The following is a 20,606-nucleotide window of genomic DNA, read 5'->3' on the forward strand; positions in this document are numbered from 1 at the left end:
CCAGCTCTTTCTGTAGTGATGTCGCACAATAGCTTTAACCTCTGGTAGTTGTGTTTATAACTAGCCAAGATCAATTCCTTGCAGCTTTGCTGTTTTTAATGGTGCTGGTCCCCAAGTTTCTAGAGTCCCTGCAGTCTCACTTACACATCAAGCATTGTGCAGCCATGGGTTTTTATCACGTACTTGTTTGCATTGGCTCAATTTCAGCTTGCCTTCTGTGTGAGGCAAGTGGAAATTTTGAGACTTGCTAATGGTATGGTTTCTCACTGCAATGGCACAGGTAAGCAAAAACTTTTTTGAGACTTAATTGGGGACTAACTGAAGGGCGAGCTATTGATTTTAGTTTTTTTGCCCAATTTTTTAGAGGTCTCTGTTTTTGTTTCTTTGGCCATTGATAGGTTTAAGGAAAATCATCATTTAGTAGATATGCCCCCAATGCAAACATGCATGCATTTATTAATGCCTTTTTTTTCATTGGAGGTATATAAAGAAATAACTTGCAAAAGCTGCAGATCACTTTTCTGCGGCACTTACAAGCCCTCCCTTTTTTTCTAGCTTAGACTTTTAGTCTGTGCCAGGGAATCATCCAATCAGAGGCTTCTCATTAAGAAACTGCAGTGCTGTAGCTGCAAGCATGCGCACACACACACACACACACACATCATGTTTTTTCAATGTTTCTCAATTAGCTGTAATACAGCTCACCGAGAAGGTGAGAAAGCAAGCACGCGCTAGCATAGTGCTTCTGTAATTTCCATTGGCTTCAGGCAACTAACGGAAGTAGGAAAAAAAACCTACTAGGCTTTCAGACTGACTGCCAGTGAGTTGTGTCTGCCCCTAATTTTGAAAGGGCTGATTTCTATTAAAATTTACACTTTTTGTAAAATGCCACACATGTGACAGGTTCCAGACACATAAAGCTGTACATAGAATAGTCGTGTGAGATTTTAGATTAACAAAGAGCTGTCACTTCCATAACATCTGGACAATTCAAGAATCAATAATTAAGTGACCTAACTTCAAACAGTGTTTTTTTTTTTGTTTTTTTTTTTGCTTTTTTGTTTTTCATATGAACACAAGGTTATCCCTGGCAACAGTTGAATGTAATGTAACCAATATGTCCAGAGTATTTGCGTTGACCCCCTGTTGTTTTGAGATATTCTGCAACACATTAGTTTGCAATGAAGTGTGAAAAATAAGCAGACACAGAGGTCCTGATAATAATTTCTGATGTAAATTAAAGTTCTTTGAAGTTTTGTTTCTAGGTTAAGAGAGAGAGTTTTCATTCGGTATTAGTTGTGAATATGTTTTTTATTATTTTTACATTTTGATTTGACAATAACAAAGTGGAGTGTAACTTTGATAAATACCTTTGGCATATGCGAATTCTGCTTTGAAGTGCTGATCAAATGATTGCAGCTGGGATAGTGATGTACTGGGAACCTTACTTATGGCTTGTAGTCAGACTAGCTATCATTTGAAGCCATAAATAGTCATTATTATTACCGTTAACATAATTTTATGAACTTGCAGAACTGAGATTAAACATACTGTCAGGATTTTGGATTACATTAAGTTAACTCCTTCAGGTGCAGGTTATGCAACTGCTTAATTTTCATGACAGCCCTGACACGCCCTTGATCCTAAAATGGTTAATGTACAAAATGAGAAAAAACTGACGTGTGTCGGGTGATGGGGGAATAAACAATAATCAGGGCTCCAGAGTCCCCAATAAACAAGGAGAGAGATCTCCTATTCCATTCCCAGAGCTGCCTGGGATGGCCAGTGGCACAAAGATGCATCATTAAGATAAATCATTCTGTGTCACATCCCCCTTTAAGGGACACTCCAGGAACCAATACAACTTTTATGCATTTTAATAGATTTTGGCCTCATTCATTTGGTGTATTTTTTTGCATGCTCAAATCGTTATAGTTTTTGCATAAAGTAAATATTTTTTTTTGCAGAATTCCACACTATAAGCCTGCCTCCTTAGCCACACCTCCTCATGCCAGAAAGATGTCCCTATCAAATGTATGCACACAGCCTCAACAGAATTGAGTGAGCGTATTTTAATTCACAACCTGGCTACAGAAAGTGAGAGAACCTGCAGACGTAGTGATATCCTTACTATATGTCTCCCTGGGTGTCTTCCACTTCTAATGCAGGTTGCTTTCTAATTCAGATCATTCAGTACTGTCAATATCTAGAGTGTCCTTTTAATAAATGTGAGCGTTTGGTTCTATGCTGCAACCTTGTCCTACAATTAAAACTAATTTGAATACAACTTGGTTCAACAACTCCCACATATCATCATCTTATTGCCATTGAAATAGGCACCATTAAAAATAAAAACCTTTGAAGCCTAGCAACCCAAACTAAATCCCTTGCATTGCAGCAATTTAGGCAGACATGTTTAATCAATATTATTATTATTTATTCATTAATTCGTGGTTCAGTAATCAATTCATAAGTTATTTGGGACTTTTTTTGTAGTCATCCCGGACCATTGGATTAATCCAAATGAGATCCAAGTAACGGTCATTCAAATTAACTCAGTCCAGGTTTAGTGAGTGATATTTAAAACCAAATCTACATGTTCCATTTTTTATTTTTTTTTTATTAGTAAACTCAATAAATTACACTAAGTTTAATACTAAATGGTTAATTCACAAACAGTGTAATACATAAAAATATAAACTACTTACCTGGAATGTAGATAAAGTTCAGAGAAGCTCCTAGTGAAGTGAGCTACTAATTGATTGTTGCTGCTCATCTAAAACATTTCTTTTTTTATTTTGCACAGTAAAAAAAAGTGACATGTAGACAAGTAAAAAATGATATTTGCCTGGTATACTTTTGATAATTATCAATAACTTAAAGGGGCGCTACGGACACAAACACAACTTACTTATGCTCATTTGATAAGTTTTAACCTTTATAGATTTGCTTTGTTTTTTCCATTGCTCAATTCTATTTAATTCTGATAAAAAAAAAGTGTTTTGCAGATTTCGGCAGCCCCTTTCTTTTCACTTACTGTGTTCTTAGACTTGTCTCGGCCCCTCAGTATGTCCTGAGCCACTGACAGCAGTGGATGAGTTGCTGGGAGACAGAGGCTGCAGGAGAGGACATCCATGGACACGAATGGTCAGTATTACTACTATATGTAATGGATATATAACACTATGGAGTGACATCTCTGGCAAGATCGGAAAAATGTTATATTTGTTTTATATTGATGAAAAGGTTGCTCTTATGAAGAAGCAGAATTGGGCCATTGTATTATGGAAGGGATTCAGTTTACACAAGCTGTTTTTGTACAAGTCTATATGTTTTGCATTGCTCCAAATCTCAACTTTCTCTGATAGTGCCGAAGTAATCATTCTCAGAGAGAATCATTGCTCCACTCTGACTGACTACAAAATCAAAGCCTGAAACAATCGAATTAAAATAGGCTGTTGTGTATGCTTTTTTTCTTTCTCTCTTTATCAATATGTTTTGAGAAAAAAATAAAATAAACCGACTATTTGACATTTGACAGTTGACATTTGTCCACTAAACTAGTAGGTCACTCCTAAATATAGAACTCTCTGGGTGTTGTTGAGTATATAGCACTGTAACTTTCCCATCCTAACTAGCCATTAAAGCCCATTGTACATCCCTTCCTTCCTACTTAGGCCACACATTTTGATTTGAAACTTCATAAGCGAAAACACCAAGCACTGAGACCTTATTATTGTTTATAACAACTGGTACCTCTAATAAGAATATACACTGATCAGCCACAACATTAAAACCACTGACATGTGAAGAGAATACCATTGATTATATCGTTACAATGGCACCTGTCAAGGAGTGGGACTTATTAGGCAGTAGGTGAACACTCAGCTCTTGAATTCATGTATTCGAAGCAGGAAAAATGGGCAAGTGAAAAGATCTGAGTGACTTTGACAAGGGCCAGATAGTGGTGGCTAGACTACTGGGTCAGAGCATCTCCAAAATGGCAAGTCTTGTGGGGTGTTCCCGGTATGCAATGGTTAGTACCTACAAAAAGTGGTGCAAGGAAGAACAACCAGTGAACTGTTGTCAGGGTCATGGGTGCCTAAGACTCACCGATGAACGTGAGGAGCAAGGGCAAGCCATCTGGTTCAATCACACAGAATAATTGCTGTAGTTCAAATTTCTGAAAAACTTAATGTTGGCCATAACAGAAAGGTGTCAAAACACACAGTCAATCACAGTTTGCTGTGTATGGGGTTGCGTAGCCAAACACCGATCAGAGTGCCTATGGTGACCTATATCCACCGCTGAAAGTGGCTTCAATTGGGACGTGAGGGTCAGCACTGGACAATGGAGAAATCAAAGAAGGTTAGTCTTAGTCTGACAAATGTTTTCTTTAAGATGAGGTGGATTGCTGTATGCATGTGCAATGTTTACCTGTGACGAGGTGGCAGCAAGATGCGTAATGGGAAAAATGCAGTCTGGTGGAGGCAGTGTTCTGGTGGGAATCCTGGGGCCCTGGCATTCATGTGGATGTTAGTTTGAGACATACCACCTGCCTAGATATTGTTGCAGACCAAATACACCCCTTCATGACAATAGTATTCCATGATGGCAGTGGCCTCTTTCAGCAGGATAATGCACCCTGCCACACTGCAAAAAAAAAATTCAGGAATGGTTTGAAGAGCATGACAAAGAGTTCAAAGTGTTGCCTTGCCCTCCATATTCCCCAGATCTCAATCAGATTGTGTATCTGTGGTATGCGCTGAAACAAGAAATCTGATCCAAAGAGGACCCACCTAACAAGTTGCAGATCTTAAAAATGATGCTGCTAACATCTTGGTGCCAGTTTACACAGTACACGTTCAGACCTTGCCTCAATGCATCAGAGCTGTGTTGGCATCTTGAGGGGGCCATATATGATATTAGGCAGGTTGTTTTAATGTTGTGGCTGATCAGTGTAGAGTTAGGACTCCATTAGATTCTCTGGAATCAGTGTTGGTAGTAGTAGTATTGTATAAGTAGAATAATGTTTTGGTTTTTTTTTTCCATCTGTTTACTGGGTCGAAGACCATTCTCTGTGGACATTTAACCAGAGACTGTATACAAATATTGCTCTGTCCATTAGTAATGTTACTGTGGCCAAGATCTTGTTTCAAGGAAAATGGAAATACACTGCTCAAAAAAATGAACACTTAAACAACACAATGTAACTCCAAGTCAATCACATTTCTGTGAAATCAAACTGTCCACTTAGGAAGCAACACTGAGTGACAATCAATTTCACATGCTGTTGTGCAAATGGGATAGACAACAGGTGGAAATTATAGGCAATTAGCAAGACACCCTGTGGTGACATTACACCACACACCCCCAATAAAGGAGTGGTTCTGCAGGTGGTGAACACAGACCACTTCTCTGTTCCTATGCTTCCTGGCGGATGTTTTGGTCACTTTTGAATGCTGGCGGTGCTTTCACTCTAGTGGTAGCATGAGACGGAGTCTACAACCCACACAAGTGGCTCAGGTAGTGCAGTTCATCCAGGATGGCACATCAATGCGAGCTGTGGCAAGAAGATTTGCTGTGTCTGTCAGCGTAGTGTCCAGAGCATGGAGGTGCTACCAGGAGACAGGCCAGTACATCAGGAGATGTGGAGGAGGCCGTAGGAGGGCAACAACCCAGCAGCAGGACCGCTACCTCTGCCTTTGTGCAAGGAGGAACAGGAGGAGCACTGCCAGAGCCCTGCAAAATGACCTCCAGCAGGCCACAAATGTGCATGTGTCTGCTCAATTGGTCAGAAACAGACTCCATGATGGTGGTATGAGGGCCCGACGTCCACAGGTGGGGGTTGTGCTTACAGCCCAACACCGTGCAGGACGTTTGGCATTTGCCAGAGAACACAAATATTGGCAAATTCGCCACTGGCGCCCTGTGCTCTTCACAGATTAAAGCAGGTTCACACTGAGCACATGTGACAGACGTGAAAGAGTCTGGAGATGCCGTGGAGAACGTTCTGCTGCCTGCAACATCCTCCAGCATGACCGGTTTGGCAGTGGGTCAGTAATGGTGTGGGGTGGCATTTCTTTGGGGGCCCGCACAGCCCTCCATGAGGTAGCCTGACTGCCATTAGGTACCGAGATGAGATCCTCAGACACCTTGTGAGACTATATGCTGGTGCGGTTGGCCTTTGGTTCCTCCTAATGCAAGACAATGCTAGACCTCATGTGGCTGGAGTGTGTCAGCAGTTCCTGCAAGATGAAGGCATTGATGCTATGGACTGGCCCGCCCATTCCCCAGACCTGAATCCAATTGAGCACATATGGGACATCATGTCTCACTCCATCCACCAACGTCACGTTGCACCACAGACTGTCCATGAGTTAGCAGATGCTTTAGTCCAGGTCTGGGAGGAGATCCCTCAGGAGACCATCCGCCACCTCATCAGGAGCATGCACAGTCGTTGTAGAGAGGTCATACAGGCACGTGGATGCCACCCACACTACTGAGCCTCATTTTGACTTGTTTTAAGGACATTACATCAAAGTTGGATCAGCCTGTAGTGTGTTTTTTCACTTTAATTTTGAGTGTGACTCCAAATCCAGACCTCCATGGGTTGAAAAATTTGATTTCCATTTTTTTTATTTTTGTATGATTTTGTTGTCAGCACATTCAACTATGTAAAGAACAAAGTATTTCAGAAGAATATTTAATTCATTCAGATCTAGGATGTGTTATTTTTGTGTTCCCTTTATTTTTTTGAGCAGTGTATAAACCTCAAGGTTTGAGAAACTGCATAACCATCTGTAATGCTGCAACGACTGATAGGTGGCTCCCAGTGACAATGTGAGCCTAGAATATTGTTACAGCAGTTATGTAGCTTAGCAATTACACTTCATTACACTCCCTGGAGATACAATATCTGGTAGTTTGCTATGACAGTTTCACAGTTACTCCTCAAAAATCCGTTATACAGCATATGGAATTTTAATATGCCTTATACAGTTCATGAACTGCCAACCCACCAAGTCACCCACCTATCCAATCAGTTATATTGGGAGTGTAAGCGTGTGTGCATTCGTACGCATTGAGCTCTTACTTGGCTTATCAAGTGAACTGCGACATTATCTATTTATATATATTTCACGGGATGTTTGCACCTTATGGATGGTGTATTTTTATTTTTTTGTGTTTGGTTACATGGAAAGGCCATCAATGCTCTGTGATAACTGGAAGTGACACAACGATACTTTGGCCGATACATCAGTTCCATTCCGGAGCGCACGGACACTATACATTTTTGCCAGGACTCTGCTCTACAAACAGGCTGATTGGCTAATTGCCCAATTATAAGGAACATCATGCGAAGGGATCACACAGCACAGGCAGCATATTCTCCAACTGAAGAGGCCTTTGTCCGGCAAAATGCGTCTTGGACCAGATGCGTTACCATTTGATTTTATATTTTGTAATTGTTTATGCGGGGGAACTAGAGGCATTAGCATACACTAAACAATATGATATAATAGGCATAACTGAAACATGGTGGGATGAGACACATGACTGGGCAGTTAACTTAAATGGGTACATGTTATTTAGGAAGGATAGGCAAAACAAGAAGGGTGGTGTGGTATGTTTGTATGTCAACCATGATTTAAAGCCAAATCTTAAGTAAATGGAATGCGATGAGGAAAATGTGGAGGCTTTATGGGTAAATATCTGCTTCGGGGAAAATAAGGGAAACCAACTATTGGTTGGGATATGTTATAAACCACCTAATGTTAATATTGACGAGGAACAACAGCTGTTTGAGCAAATCTAGGTAACACTTTAATTATTGGAGATTTTAATTACCCGGGCATAAATTGGGACAGAGGGACTAGTAGCTCAGCAAAGGGAATTAGGTTTTTAAACTTGTTAAATGACACCTTCATGTCACAACTAGTACAAGCACCAACTAGAATGGACGCTTGTCTGGACCTGGTTTTAACAAACGACATTGATCTTTTGACCAACATTCAAGTAGGTGAGCACTTGGGAAATAGTGATCACAATATAGTGTCCTTTGAAATAAACTCAAAAAAACAAAAGCACATGGGGTATACTAAAACATATAATTTTAAAAAGGCCAATTTCAATAAGTTAAGGAAAGCTTTACAATATATTGGCTGGCATAAACTCTTTAGTGAAAAGAACACTGAGGATAAATGGATCATCTTCCAACAAATATTAGAAAGGTACATTTCTCAGTATGTACCATTGGGAAATAAATATAAAAGAAACAAATTAAAACCAATGTGGCTTACTAGAAAAGTAAAACAAGAGATTAAAAATAAGAAAAGGGCATTTAAAGCATTTAAATCGGACAAATCAGATGCATCTTATAAAAGATATAAGGAAGCAAATAATGCGTGCAAAAAGGCAATTAGACTTGCTAAACTTCAAAATGAAAAAATGATAGCTAAAGAGAGCAAAACCAACCCTAAAGCATTTTTTAAGTACATAAATTCTAAAAAAAACAAAAATGAAAGTGTAGCTACACTAAAAACTGAAACGGGGGTATTAGTCAATGAAGTCAATGACCAGGAAAAGGCAGGAATTTTAAATAACTATTTCTCCTCTGTATATATTAAGGAAGAACCCATGGCAATAGATGTGCAAATGATTGCTACTAAAAACTTGCAGAATAATTGTAATTGGTTAACTCAAGACAAGGTGCTGCAGCAACTAAAGAAAGTTAATATAAACAAAGCTCCAGGGCCTGACGGTATCCATCCACATGTACTTAAGGAACTAAGTGTAGAAATAAGTGAACCTCTGTTTTTAATCTTTCAAGATTCTTTTCTTTCAGGAAGTGTTCCGGAGGATTGGAGGAAGGCAGATGTGGTTCCTATATTCAAAAAGGGTTCAAAATCCTTGCCTGGAAATTATAGACCTGTGAGCTTAACTTCTGTGGCTGGTAAAATATTTCAAAGGTTATTAAGGGATTATATTCAAGAATTCCTTGAGAAGAACATGGTTATCAGCAAAAATCAGCACGGTTTTATGAAGCACAGGTCGTGTCAAACTAACTTAATTGCATTCTACGAAGAAGTAAGTAGAAGTATAGATCAGGGTGTTGCAGTGGATGTGATCTATTTGGACTTTGCCAAGGCATTTGATACAGTTCCACACAGAAGATTAGTGTTCAAACTCAAGGAAATCGGTCTAGATGAAAATGCTTGTTCTTGGGTAGAACATTGGCTTAAAAACAGAGTACAAAGAGTTGTCGTTAATGGTAAATTTTCAAGCTGGACAGAGGTGGCAAGTGGTTTCCCCCAGGGGTCATGTTTCAGTGTTTGCAGATGACACAAAACTTTGTAAAATAATACAATGTGAGCAAGATATTACTTTGCTGCAGAGGGATTTAAATAGACTGGAGGACTGGGCACTCAAATGGCAGATGCAATTTAATGTTGAAAAATGCAAAGTTATGCACTTTGGCGTAAAGAATACACAAGCAACGTATACACTTAATGGAAGCGAATTAGGGATAACAACACACGAAAAGGACTTGGGAATTGTTATAGACAACAAACTATGCAACAATGTGCAATGTGCAATAATCAGCAGTGGCCAAGGCCAGTAGGGTATTGTCATGCATGAAAAAGGGCATTCATTCTGGGGACGAGAATATCATTTTGCCTCTTTATAAATCACTGGTAAGACCACACATTGAATATGCTGTGCAATTTTGGGCACCTGTTCTAAAGAAGGATATTATGGCACTAGAAAAAGTGCAGAGGCGGGCTACAAAATTAATAAAAGGAATGGAACATATCAGCTATGAAGAAAGACTAACAAATTTAAACCTATTTAGTTTAGAAAAACGTCGCCTGAGAGGGGATATGATAACATTATACAAATATATTCGAGGCCAATACAAACCATTGTGTGGAAATCTATTCACAAACCGGACTTTACATAGGACACGAGGTCATGCGTTTAGACTAGAAGAAAGACGATTTTGTCTAAGGCAAAGGAAAGGTTTTTTTACTGTAAGAACAATCAGGATGTGGAATTCTCTGCCTGAAGAAGTGGTTTTATCAGAGTCCATACAGATGTTCAAACAGCTACTAGATGCATACTTGCAAAGACAGAATATTCAAGGATATAATCTTTCAATGTAGGGTAATAACTGCTTGATCCAAGGATAAATCTGACTGCCATTCTGGGGTCAAGAAGGAATTTTTTTCCTAGCTTGTTGCAAAATTGGAAGTGCTTCAAACTGGTTTTTTTTTTGCCTTCTTTTGGATCAACAGCAAAAAACATATGTGAGGAAGGCTGAACTTGATGGACGCAAGTCTCTTTTCAGCTATGTAACTATGTAATATGCTACTGACTTTCTATGCTATTTGACAGTGCCATTTTGGAGTAAATATAATATTCAGTGTTGCACTATACACTCTCTTTTTTGTTTCCTATTTTGAGCACATTGTACCTGTGCATTCCCACAATGTGTAAAGGGTGAGTGATTCCATTTTGTACATATACTCACCGTTTAAGTGCTCTACTTGCATACTGGTGTAGGCTGGATCATCTCGTCTGTTAATATATTGTTGTTATTTTCTTGAAAACCGCTTTTATAGCCATTGGTTCTTTTTAGAGTATTACTGATTGCAAAGGTGGAACTTATGTAAAGAGGGCCCTTGTTCACAAAATTGTTTTGGTTCCCCCTCTAGCGCAAGGGTGGACAAGATGTAGATCCCCATCTATTGTACAGCTCCCACAATGCTATGCCAGCTGTGGATCTACCATGTGCCCATCCTTGCAGGGTTTTAGATACACACACCCTGACACACAAACACAATGACACATATAAACACCCTGAGACATACACACACTCAGACACACAGATACATAAACTGTATACGAACACCCCAAAACTCAGATACACACACTGACATACACACACCCTGAAACAAAGATATACACACACACACACAGACACATACACACATGTATGTCAGAATTTTTACATTTGTAGCCACCCTCCTGTTAACATACCTTTCATGTGCAGGAGAGTGGCTTGTCTGGGGTCCTGCTGCTGACTGAGTCTGATGGGAGTGTAAATTTGGGCTTATCCTTGATTTTTCCACTCTTTTAGTGCGGTCTCCTTCTGCCTCCTCTCCTTCCATTGCACTGATCTTGTAGCTAAAAGGAAGTGACTTGAACTCACTTCGTCCCAGCATCGCCAATGTGAAAGGGACCCGGTCGCGCTGCTAAAGTGCCCTACCAGGCCTTTTTTCTACAATAACCAATGGGTGGCCCTTACTGCATGTGCAACTCGAGGTGCTCCTAGGTGCGGTCCATAGTTCCACCACTGACTGATTGTAAAAATGATTTTCATGACATGTCTATAGCCTCTAGATAAACAAAATGCTCTACATCTTATAGTAATATTTTACTCACTTACTTTCTGGCAGCTCTCTATGAATTCCTCTATAGTGACCACTCCATCTTGATTTATGTCCATTTTCTGTAAAATAAATAAAACACAAACTACTTATATCATCTGTGAATAACCTTTTGATTGCTTTGCTCTGTTTAAATTATTTGCACGTGCAGCGCTATACAAAATTCTTACAACAAAGAATATACAATACACAAACCGAAAACTCCGAACAGTGATATCGAGAGGTAGATTTTACTCCACAGTGAAAATAATTCTTAAATACTCTCCTAATGCCTAATTGGAATACAGCAGCATGATATATATTAGAGAAAATAAGAAAAAACAAACATAAAACTCATAGTGTAGCATATGTGAAAAATTATTGCAAACTTCGTAGTAATCAGATCCACTCGCGTGGTCCAGAACCATGGACAGTCTCTGTAACAACTGCATAAGGGTGCTCCATTCATGGGCTAAGATGAAATTAAACATAAGCTAGGAAACATCCAGTATTCCAAAAAAATTATATATTAATGTCACTTCTGGTCCAGGCAGTATGTCCATATTGAAGTTCTTTCCATCCATAGATGGGTCATGTGACCACAATCACTTGACTACAAATGCGATCACATGACCTCAGCCATGTTTTAACCTCCGTGACTTGATTGTGTAATTGGCTTAAACATTGTATTGCCATTGCCAGTTTTCCCTCTTGTAAGGCATCATCAGTTCCTCCTCTAGCAGTCATCTTTAGTGACTAGGACACCATCTTCATTTTGGGAATAGTATTAAGTCCAATATAAGCTAGTCCTTTTACTTACACAAAATATATAAAACAGGATTAAGCAAACCAAGAAATATTTAAGAGTATTAACTAAAATGGAAAGCTTAAAACATTTAAAATGCATGTGACATAAAAAGTAAATAACAGGGGGGCGTGGCCTGACCGCTTAAGGAGACGGACGTGTAAGCGATCAGCTCCTGGAGAGAGCCACATAATATAGCAATTAGACGAGCAAAAAACGAAAACCGACCTGCACATAGATTACCGGGTGTCACGGAGAGGAAGATGGCACAGCGTTCCACCAAAAAAGCGAAGCTGAAACAGACAGAATTACAAGTCACGGCCCTATCACCGCCGACACGCCGCGCGCAAGATGGCGCTGGTAGGCCCGCATCACCGGCCTCGAGTTCTGGAAGAAGCGATGAAACTGTCATATCGCTCACAACGGCACCGGCTACCGATTCTTCAATCAAGAAAATGCTTGCAGAATTACAAGCTTCTCTACAAGCCGACTTTGCTAAATTGGCTAAAGAGATCAGGATGGAAGTGAAGGCCCTTGGCGAACGTACAGAATGTCTGGAATCAAAAACAGAAGAGATAATAACTGCACATAACAACGTGGTCTCTGCCTGTGAAGCACTGGAGACGAAACTCACCTCTGTACTTACAAAACTAGCCGACCACGAGGATAGAGATCGACGGAACAATGTCCGAATCCGCGGCATTCCTGAGGAGATCGGCCCTGCAGACCTGGGGAAATATACGAAAGAACTCTTTCAGGAAATACTACCGGAGGTCCCGACATCTGAACTCCTGCTAGACAGGATTCATAGACTGCCTAAGCCTAAGCATCTCCCAGCATCTGTCCCACGAGATGTTATCACTAGGCTTCATTACTATACAACGAAGGAAAATCTCATGCAAACGGCAAAGCAATTGCAAACGCTGCCTGGGACTTACAGTAAACTTCAACTATTCACTGATCTGTCGGCGGCTACGCTAGCAGCACGGAGATCTTTCAGCCAAATCACTAAAGCATTGAGAGCAGCAGATATCTCATATAAGTGGGGTTTCCCCACGAAACTTATTATTCGACGAAACGGCATAGAACATCACCTACCTGCACCAGACGACGGGGACAAGCTTCTGGCCGATTGGGGCCTGCATGTGGAGGCGAACGACAACGACCATGCCTCCCACCGATACTTCACGAAGTCACCGATGAAACTGACCCAGAATTGGCAAACTGTCGCTACAGCTAAGTGACTCCATCACATACCCTTTCTGGGTCTCTTTTAACCTAATTATAGTCTGGGTATATGGGTAACCGGGTAATGCTGGTTTTTCAATCCCCACCCAATGCCTAACTGTTCCTGTTGTAGACGGGACTGTCATAATTGCAAGGAACAGGCAGACTGGCTTGCTGGGGGGGCTCTTATTCTTGGGCCCCACCATCAAGTCATAGGTCGCACAAATCTCATAAAGCGGATAAACACAAATGTATTTTATATGTCATATACGCAAATTCTATGTAACCCTCATATATCATTCCTTAAAGGTAAACTAGGGGCTCTCTCCCCCCCAAATGGGCTTTTTGATCTAGCCCACTAACCAAGACATGGTTTTGTCTCGATTTGGAGACACTTTTCTTGTATATATTTGGATGTTTATGTTTATTTTTTGTTTACCCCTGTTATCTCCCCTCCTTCGGGTACATTTGAAGGAACGTAATAAGAGTGCATATTCTAGCCTCAACACGGGTCTCAAAGAGAATGTCCACACTGACCTTTGCGAAATAACACTCACACAAACTAAGTACAGCAGAAAACAGCATCACTCACGTAAATATCTGACAGGATATCAATATCTGGGTAGCCTTTCTCTTTATTTCCTAAGTCATAGTATCTTACAATTTGGTAACAGTCATCTAAGGAATTGTCTGTATAGTTTTGATGTCTCTTAACATTTTTTCCTTGAACACCAAAGGCTTGAACTCGCCTCATAAACGTAGGTTGGCACTCAGGGAAGCGAAGGAAAATAACGCCCATATAGCGTTTTATCAAGAAACCCACTTCCAAAGAAATAACCAACCCAAATTCTTCTCTAAACATTTCCCAATTGGTTACCACAGTACTTATAAATTAAAGAAGAGAGGAGTGACAATCTTGATAAACAAAGACTTATCCTTCCAATTAATAAAAAAAATAGGAGATAGAGAGGGGAGGTTCCTCATATTACAATGTGTAATTAATAATGCACGATTTACTCTAGTTAATATATATGGTCCCCACACAGATCAACTGAGTTTTCTAGAGAAGATTCTCACTTTGTCACTTGCACATAAGTTTGGCGATCTTATCATAGGTGGGGATACAAACTTCCTCCTTGACCCAACCTTAGACTCCACCTCTACTGATAAAGTCAAAAAAGCTACAGCTACACAAAGAGTGTGATCTGCAAAAATTATAGGAGATACACTTTTAGAACATGGGTTCTTGGACATATGGAGGGCACTTAACCCATTAGATAGGGATTATACGTACCATTCCCTTAGCCATACAACATACTCACGTATAGATCGATTTTTAATTCCCAAATCACAAACGCTACAAATAACGAAAGTGGGTATAGGAGACATCAAGTGGTCGGATCATGCACCGATTTTGCTGACAACCAAGATACAATACCCGGTCACTGGCAAGTACAATTGGAGGCTTAACGATACTCTTTTGTCAGACCATACTTTAATCACACAACTCCAGGCAGAATTGGAAACATATTTCTCTCTCAATAACACTGGGGAGGTGGGAATAGAAACCCTGTGGCAAGCACACAAGGCAGTCCTGAGAGGCCAACTTATCAAACACGCTAGTTATAATAAAAAACAGCGTCTGGTCACGTACACAAAAATCCTAACTGACTTAGCCACACTCACACACGCTGACAAGAGGTCTCCCTCTTACGACAACACTACGAAAATACTCCAACTCCAGGCCCGCCTGAAAGATATGGACCTAGCTAAGACTACATATCTCCTTACCAGAATGAAACATAGATTTTTCAAAGACGGGAATAGAGCTGGCAAAATTTTGGCATCCCAGCTCAAAGCACGGACGTCCTCGTCTAAGATTGCCTTTCTCCACTCAGACGAGGGACACAAAATTACTAATCCACAAGAAATAGTGGAAGAATTGGGCACATACTACAGCAAACTATACAACCTAGCTGATGATAGGGACCTCCACACACCCCAACAAACTGACATTGATGACTTTTTACGAGATGTTCAGTTACCGTCCCTCAACCCAATAGAAAGACAACAATTGATTGAACCATTCACAGTACCAGAAGTTTTACAAACCATAACACAATTACCGAAGCATAAATCACCTGGTCCAGACGGATTTACTAACATGTATTATTATACGTTTCGACATATATTAGCTCCTTATCTGACAGACTTATTTAATCACTGCTTCACTACAGGCAACATGCCCAGAGACATGCTGAAAGCCCATATTTCTACATTACCGAAACCTGGCAAACCCCCTACACACTGCCCTAATTTTCGGCCCATATCTCTCTTGAATTGCGATACCAAGCTATATGCCAAACTTATAGCGAATAGGCTAGCAAAGATAATACCCCGTATCGTGCATAACGATCAGTCAGGATTTGTTAAAGGCAGACAAGGATGTGACAATACTAGAAAGATATTAAATATACTATCTCATGTAGAAAAACACGGCTCAGAAAGTCTGTTTCTCGCCTTGGACGCGGAAAAGGCCTTTGACCGGCTCAACTGGGCCTATATGTCAACAGTCCTCTCCAAATACGGCTTTCCACCTGAACTAATAAAGGGTATCTTTACACTATATGGTAATCCGACTGCACAGGTCTCTAACTCAGGCTTTATTTCACATCCTTTTAAACTTACCAATGGAACACGGCAAGGATGCCCGTTATCTCCACTCTTATTCATACTCTCCTTAGAACCCCTTGCCTATAAAATACGTCAGGATCCTCTAATCACAGGTATACCAATCCACTCAAGTGAGTATCGACTAGCGATGTTCGCAGATGACATATTGGTATCCCTTAGCAAACCGGAGCAGTCACTGCCGAGACTCCTAAACATCCTGGACACTTATGGGCGGGTGTCTTACTACAGACTTAACAAAAATAAAACGCAGGCACTTGCAATCAACATTCCGTCACAAAGAGCTAAAACACTACGAACCTCTTATCAATTTGATTGGAGGCAACACTACATTACATACCTAGGAGTAAAACTAGCTCTCCACAAACAAAAAATGATAACTCTTAACTACGCTACCCTGCCGAATATATGTAATTCCATTTTCCAGAAATGGAGAGATGTGCGCTTGTCATGGTTAGGGAGATTGAATACGATCAAGATGGTAATACTACCGAAAATCTTATATGTCTTCAGGATGCTACACTTACAAGTCCCTCTACAGTTACTCAAAACCATACAATCCATACTAAACAAATTCGTATGGGGAGGCATGAAGCCGAGATTGCCGGTATCGCTCCTTTATCTGACCACATCTGAGGGAGGGCTGGGCCTTCCGACAGTGCTGGCTTACTACAAAGCAGCTATCCTTGAATCAGCCATCAGACTTCATGCTCCGATGAATACCTTTCAATGGGTGGACATGGAGCAAGCTATTTCACAACCACATAGCCTAACAAATATTTTATGGTCACCAAAAACTTATCGACCTCACACAAACAGGCTGTACCCTACCTCTGCACTGACCCTGAAAATATGGGATGCCACCAGATCTAGTTGGTCTAAAGAAGGCAACTTCTGTGCTCAGGCACCTTTGGAAACCTTGGAAATCATGTCCCCTTGGCTCTCCCTAAAGACATGGACGGCTCTGGGGGTTAAAAAGATCAGTGACCTCTGCCATAGATCGATGATCCTACCTTTCTCTGAAATACAACAGAAGTACAACCTACCCAATTCATTTATCTTTCCATACCTCCAGTTGAAGAGCATTATAAACACCAAAGTCACATTCTCGCCGGACGAGTCCACTCCACAGAAAGACCCAGCCATACTACTCCATAACAGGTGCCTTTCGGCCCCAACTAAACCTAAAACCTTATCTCTTTGTTACCAAATTCTATTATGTAAAGCCCCACCTAGCTCTTTCAAATATGTGACACAATGGGAGAAAGAAGGACTCCCTAAACTCACAGATGAACAATGGCTCAAAGCATTAAATGCACTACGTGGTACCACGTCTTGCTTCTCCCATGTGGAGGCCCATAAGAAAGTACTCTTCAGATGGTACCTCACACCACACAAATTACACAAAATGTACCCAAACGTAGACCCCAAATGCTGGAGATGTGGCAATGCGGAGGGAAACATGACCCACATATGGTGGGATTGTAACGAGATCAAACCTTTATGGTTGCAAGTACAAACACTACTACAAGACGAAACAGAGTCAACCCATCCTCTAACATTGATAATGGGTATCCTCCTGCTATTTCCTGAGTCCTGGAGCATGAATTTTAGGAGAATTGCTATTCTGATTATATTGGCAGCCAGAAGTCTTCTAACAGCACACTGGAAATCTACATACTGCCCGACTAAAAAGGAACTCATAGATAGAATACATCAATACTATAGATATGAAGTTCTCTCTTCAGACGCTCCCGAAAAGTCCAAGAAAATAAGGACACTCTGGGCCCCGTGGTTGAAGAGACATTACCTCAACAAACATTTGCACGATGAGCAGTCGATTGCTATAACTAACGAGACCAATACATAGTTAGACTATTTATAAGATAGCCTGCTTTCAAACACCTATATGTCACACTAGCATCAAAATACTCAGAACAAACCATGGAAAATGGACAGTTTAAAGCGTGTAGAGGAACATCTCATGGAATAGCTATACTGCCTACACATCTAAACACATAAACAAGACATAACTAAATAGTTACATGGTTAGAAAGCACTCTTTCGTCCAATACAGAAACTCTTGTTCCCCCCTCCCAGTTCTATATTCTCTCCTCCCTCTCCCTCACCCTCTGCAACATAACGCTAGTTTAACTATCTGGACCAACATCTCAGCTCAAGGTTAATACTACCAAACAAAATCTACCGTCCGACCCACTACTGGTGAACTTCACAACACAGACGGAACCGTCAGTTAACTTTAGCTTCTTACACATAGAAAACGGTATAGAAAAGTAACAAAAGCGATACAAATGGCACACAAGGGGTGGCACGAATTAATATATAAGATGTGGTTTGTGGCCAGTTTAAACTGCACAGGTAACAGCCCTAACTATCGAAGGCACTTACATTTGTAAAGTCGTATTAAGCTGATCAAGAACGTTGAGGATTAGCCTAAATGGATAAGGATGAGTAGAACTAGACAATAATCTAAAACACAAAATTCACTACACTACAGATACTGACATGGGTCCAAGTATGTTTATTTAGAAACAATCATGTCCATTTGTGTTTTTGTTTTTACATGCCTATTCGTACATGTGTATTTATTCATGGATGTATACATGTATATAATTGTAGAGGAACAAATGATGTCAACAAACTTGACTTGCTTTATACCCCACCCTTTTTTCCTTTCTGTATCCCCAAGTTATTCCTTTTTTTGTTTGTTATGACAAAATAAAAATCTTATATTTTAAAAAAAAGTAAATAACATTAAAAAAATTAAAAATTAAATGATAGCATATATATATATATATATATATATGAGAAAATCTGAAAAATAAAATACAAAATATGTAAATATATATATATATATTTAGACAAATGGAGGTCATTTAGTTGCTCCAATGGCCATTGGAGGTAAGGCCCGCCTGCCAACGTCAAGGCAGACCCCCCTAAGCGGGTCCTAACACTGACCCTTCAGCCTGCTTCCTTGAGCTTCTGGCAAAAATATCTCTAATGAGACAGAAAGGGGTATTTTTTATATACACCCCTATACTTATTAACCCTTAATAGGGAACACATGGGATGGGCAGCAGCATTGTAACCAGGCTGTGTGATACAAAGTAAATACAAATACAAAAAGAGAAGTCCTGCGCTTAGTCCCATGCTGGACCAGCTGCAATGACTACAATACACATCAGCCCCAATATATAGTAAAAACCAAAGTAAAGAAAATGTTACTTGCGCTTTCTCCTTAATCCCTATGTATATTTAGACAAATGGAGGTCATTTAGTTGCTCCAATGGCCATTGGAGGTAAGGCCCGCCTGCCAACGTCAAGGCAGACCCCCCTAAGCGGGTCCTAACACTGACCCTTCAGCCTGCTTCCTTGAGCTTCTGGCAAAAATATCTCTAATGAGACAGAAAGGGGTATTTTTTATATACACCCCTATACTTATTAACCCTTAATAGGGAACACATGGGATGGGCAGCAGCATTGTAACCAGGCTGTGTGATACAAAGTAAATACAAATACAAAAAGAGAAGTCCTGCGCTTAGTCCCATGCTGGACCAGCTGCAATGACTACAATACACATCAGCCCCAATATATAGTAAAAACCAAAGTAAAGAAAATGTTACTTGCGCTTTCTCCTTAATCCCTATGTATATTTAGACAAATGGAGGTCATTTAGTTGCTCCAATGGCCATTGGAGGTAAGGCCCGCCTGCCAACGTCAAGGCAGACCCCCCTAAGCGGGTCCTAACACTGACCCTTCAGCCTGCTTCCTTGAGCTTCTGGCAAAAATATCTCTAATGAGACAGAAAGGGGTATTTTTTATATACACCCCTATACTTATTAACCCTTAATAGGGAACACATGGGATGGGCAGCAGCATTGTAACCAGGCTGTGTGATACAAAGTAAATACAAATACAAAAAGAGAAGTCCTGCGCTTAGTCCCATGCTGGACCAGCTGCAATGACTACAATACACATCAGCCCCAATATATAGTAAAAACCAAAGTAAAGAAAATGTTACTTGCGCTTTCTCCTTAATCCCTATGTATATTTAGACAAATGGAGGTCATTTAGTTGCTCCAATGGCCATTGGAGGTAAGGCCCGCCTGCCAACGTCAAGGCAGACCCCCCTAAGCGGGTCCTAACACTGACCCTTCAGCCTGCTTCCTTGAGCTTCTGGCAAAAATATCTCTAATGAGACAGAAAGGGGTATTTTTTATATACACCCCTATACTTATTAACCCTTAATAGGGAACACATGGGATGGGCAGCAGCATTGTAACCAGGCTGTGTGATACAAAGTAAATACAAATACAAAAAGAGAAGTCCTGCGCTTAGTCCCATGCTGGACCAGCTGCAATGACTACAATACACATCAGCCCCAATATATAGTAAAAACCAAAGTAAAGAAAATGTTACTTGCGCTTTCT

At 40.4% G+C, this 20,606-nt stretch overlaps 1 protein-coding gene across 3 annotated transcripts in view; it reads right to left on the reverse strand.

Moving 5' to 3' along the window:
- KCNIP4 (potassium voltage-gated channel interacting protein 4) overlaps positions 1 to 20,606 on the reverse strand; it is a 612,263-nt gene that overhangs the window by 1,891 nt on the left and 589,766 nt on the right. For 2 of the 3 annotated variants that reach the window (XM_063459894.1, XM_063459892.1), the window contains exon 7: positions 11,453 to 11,515. In XM_063459894.1, the coding sequence (XP_063315964.1) occupies positions 11,453 to 11,515 (63 nt within the window). Of the gene's footprint in view, positions 1 to 11,448; positions 11,516 to 20,606 lie in introns of all 3 variants that reach the window. The other variant, XM_063459893.1, reaches the window with a different exon arrangement.

The sequence above is a fragment of the Pelobates fuscus genome, chromosome 6 (genome assembly GCF_036172605.1).
Source record: "Pelobates fuscus isolate aPelFus1 chromosome 6, aPelFus1.pri, whole genome shotgun sequence".
In the NCBI taxonomy this organism is placed as follows: domain Eukaryota; kingdom Metazoa; phylum Chordata; class Amphibia; order Anura; family Pelobatidae; genus Pelobates; species Pelobates fuscus.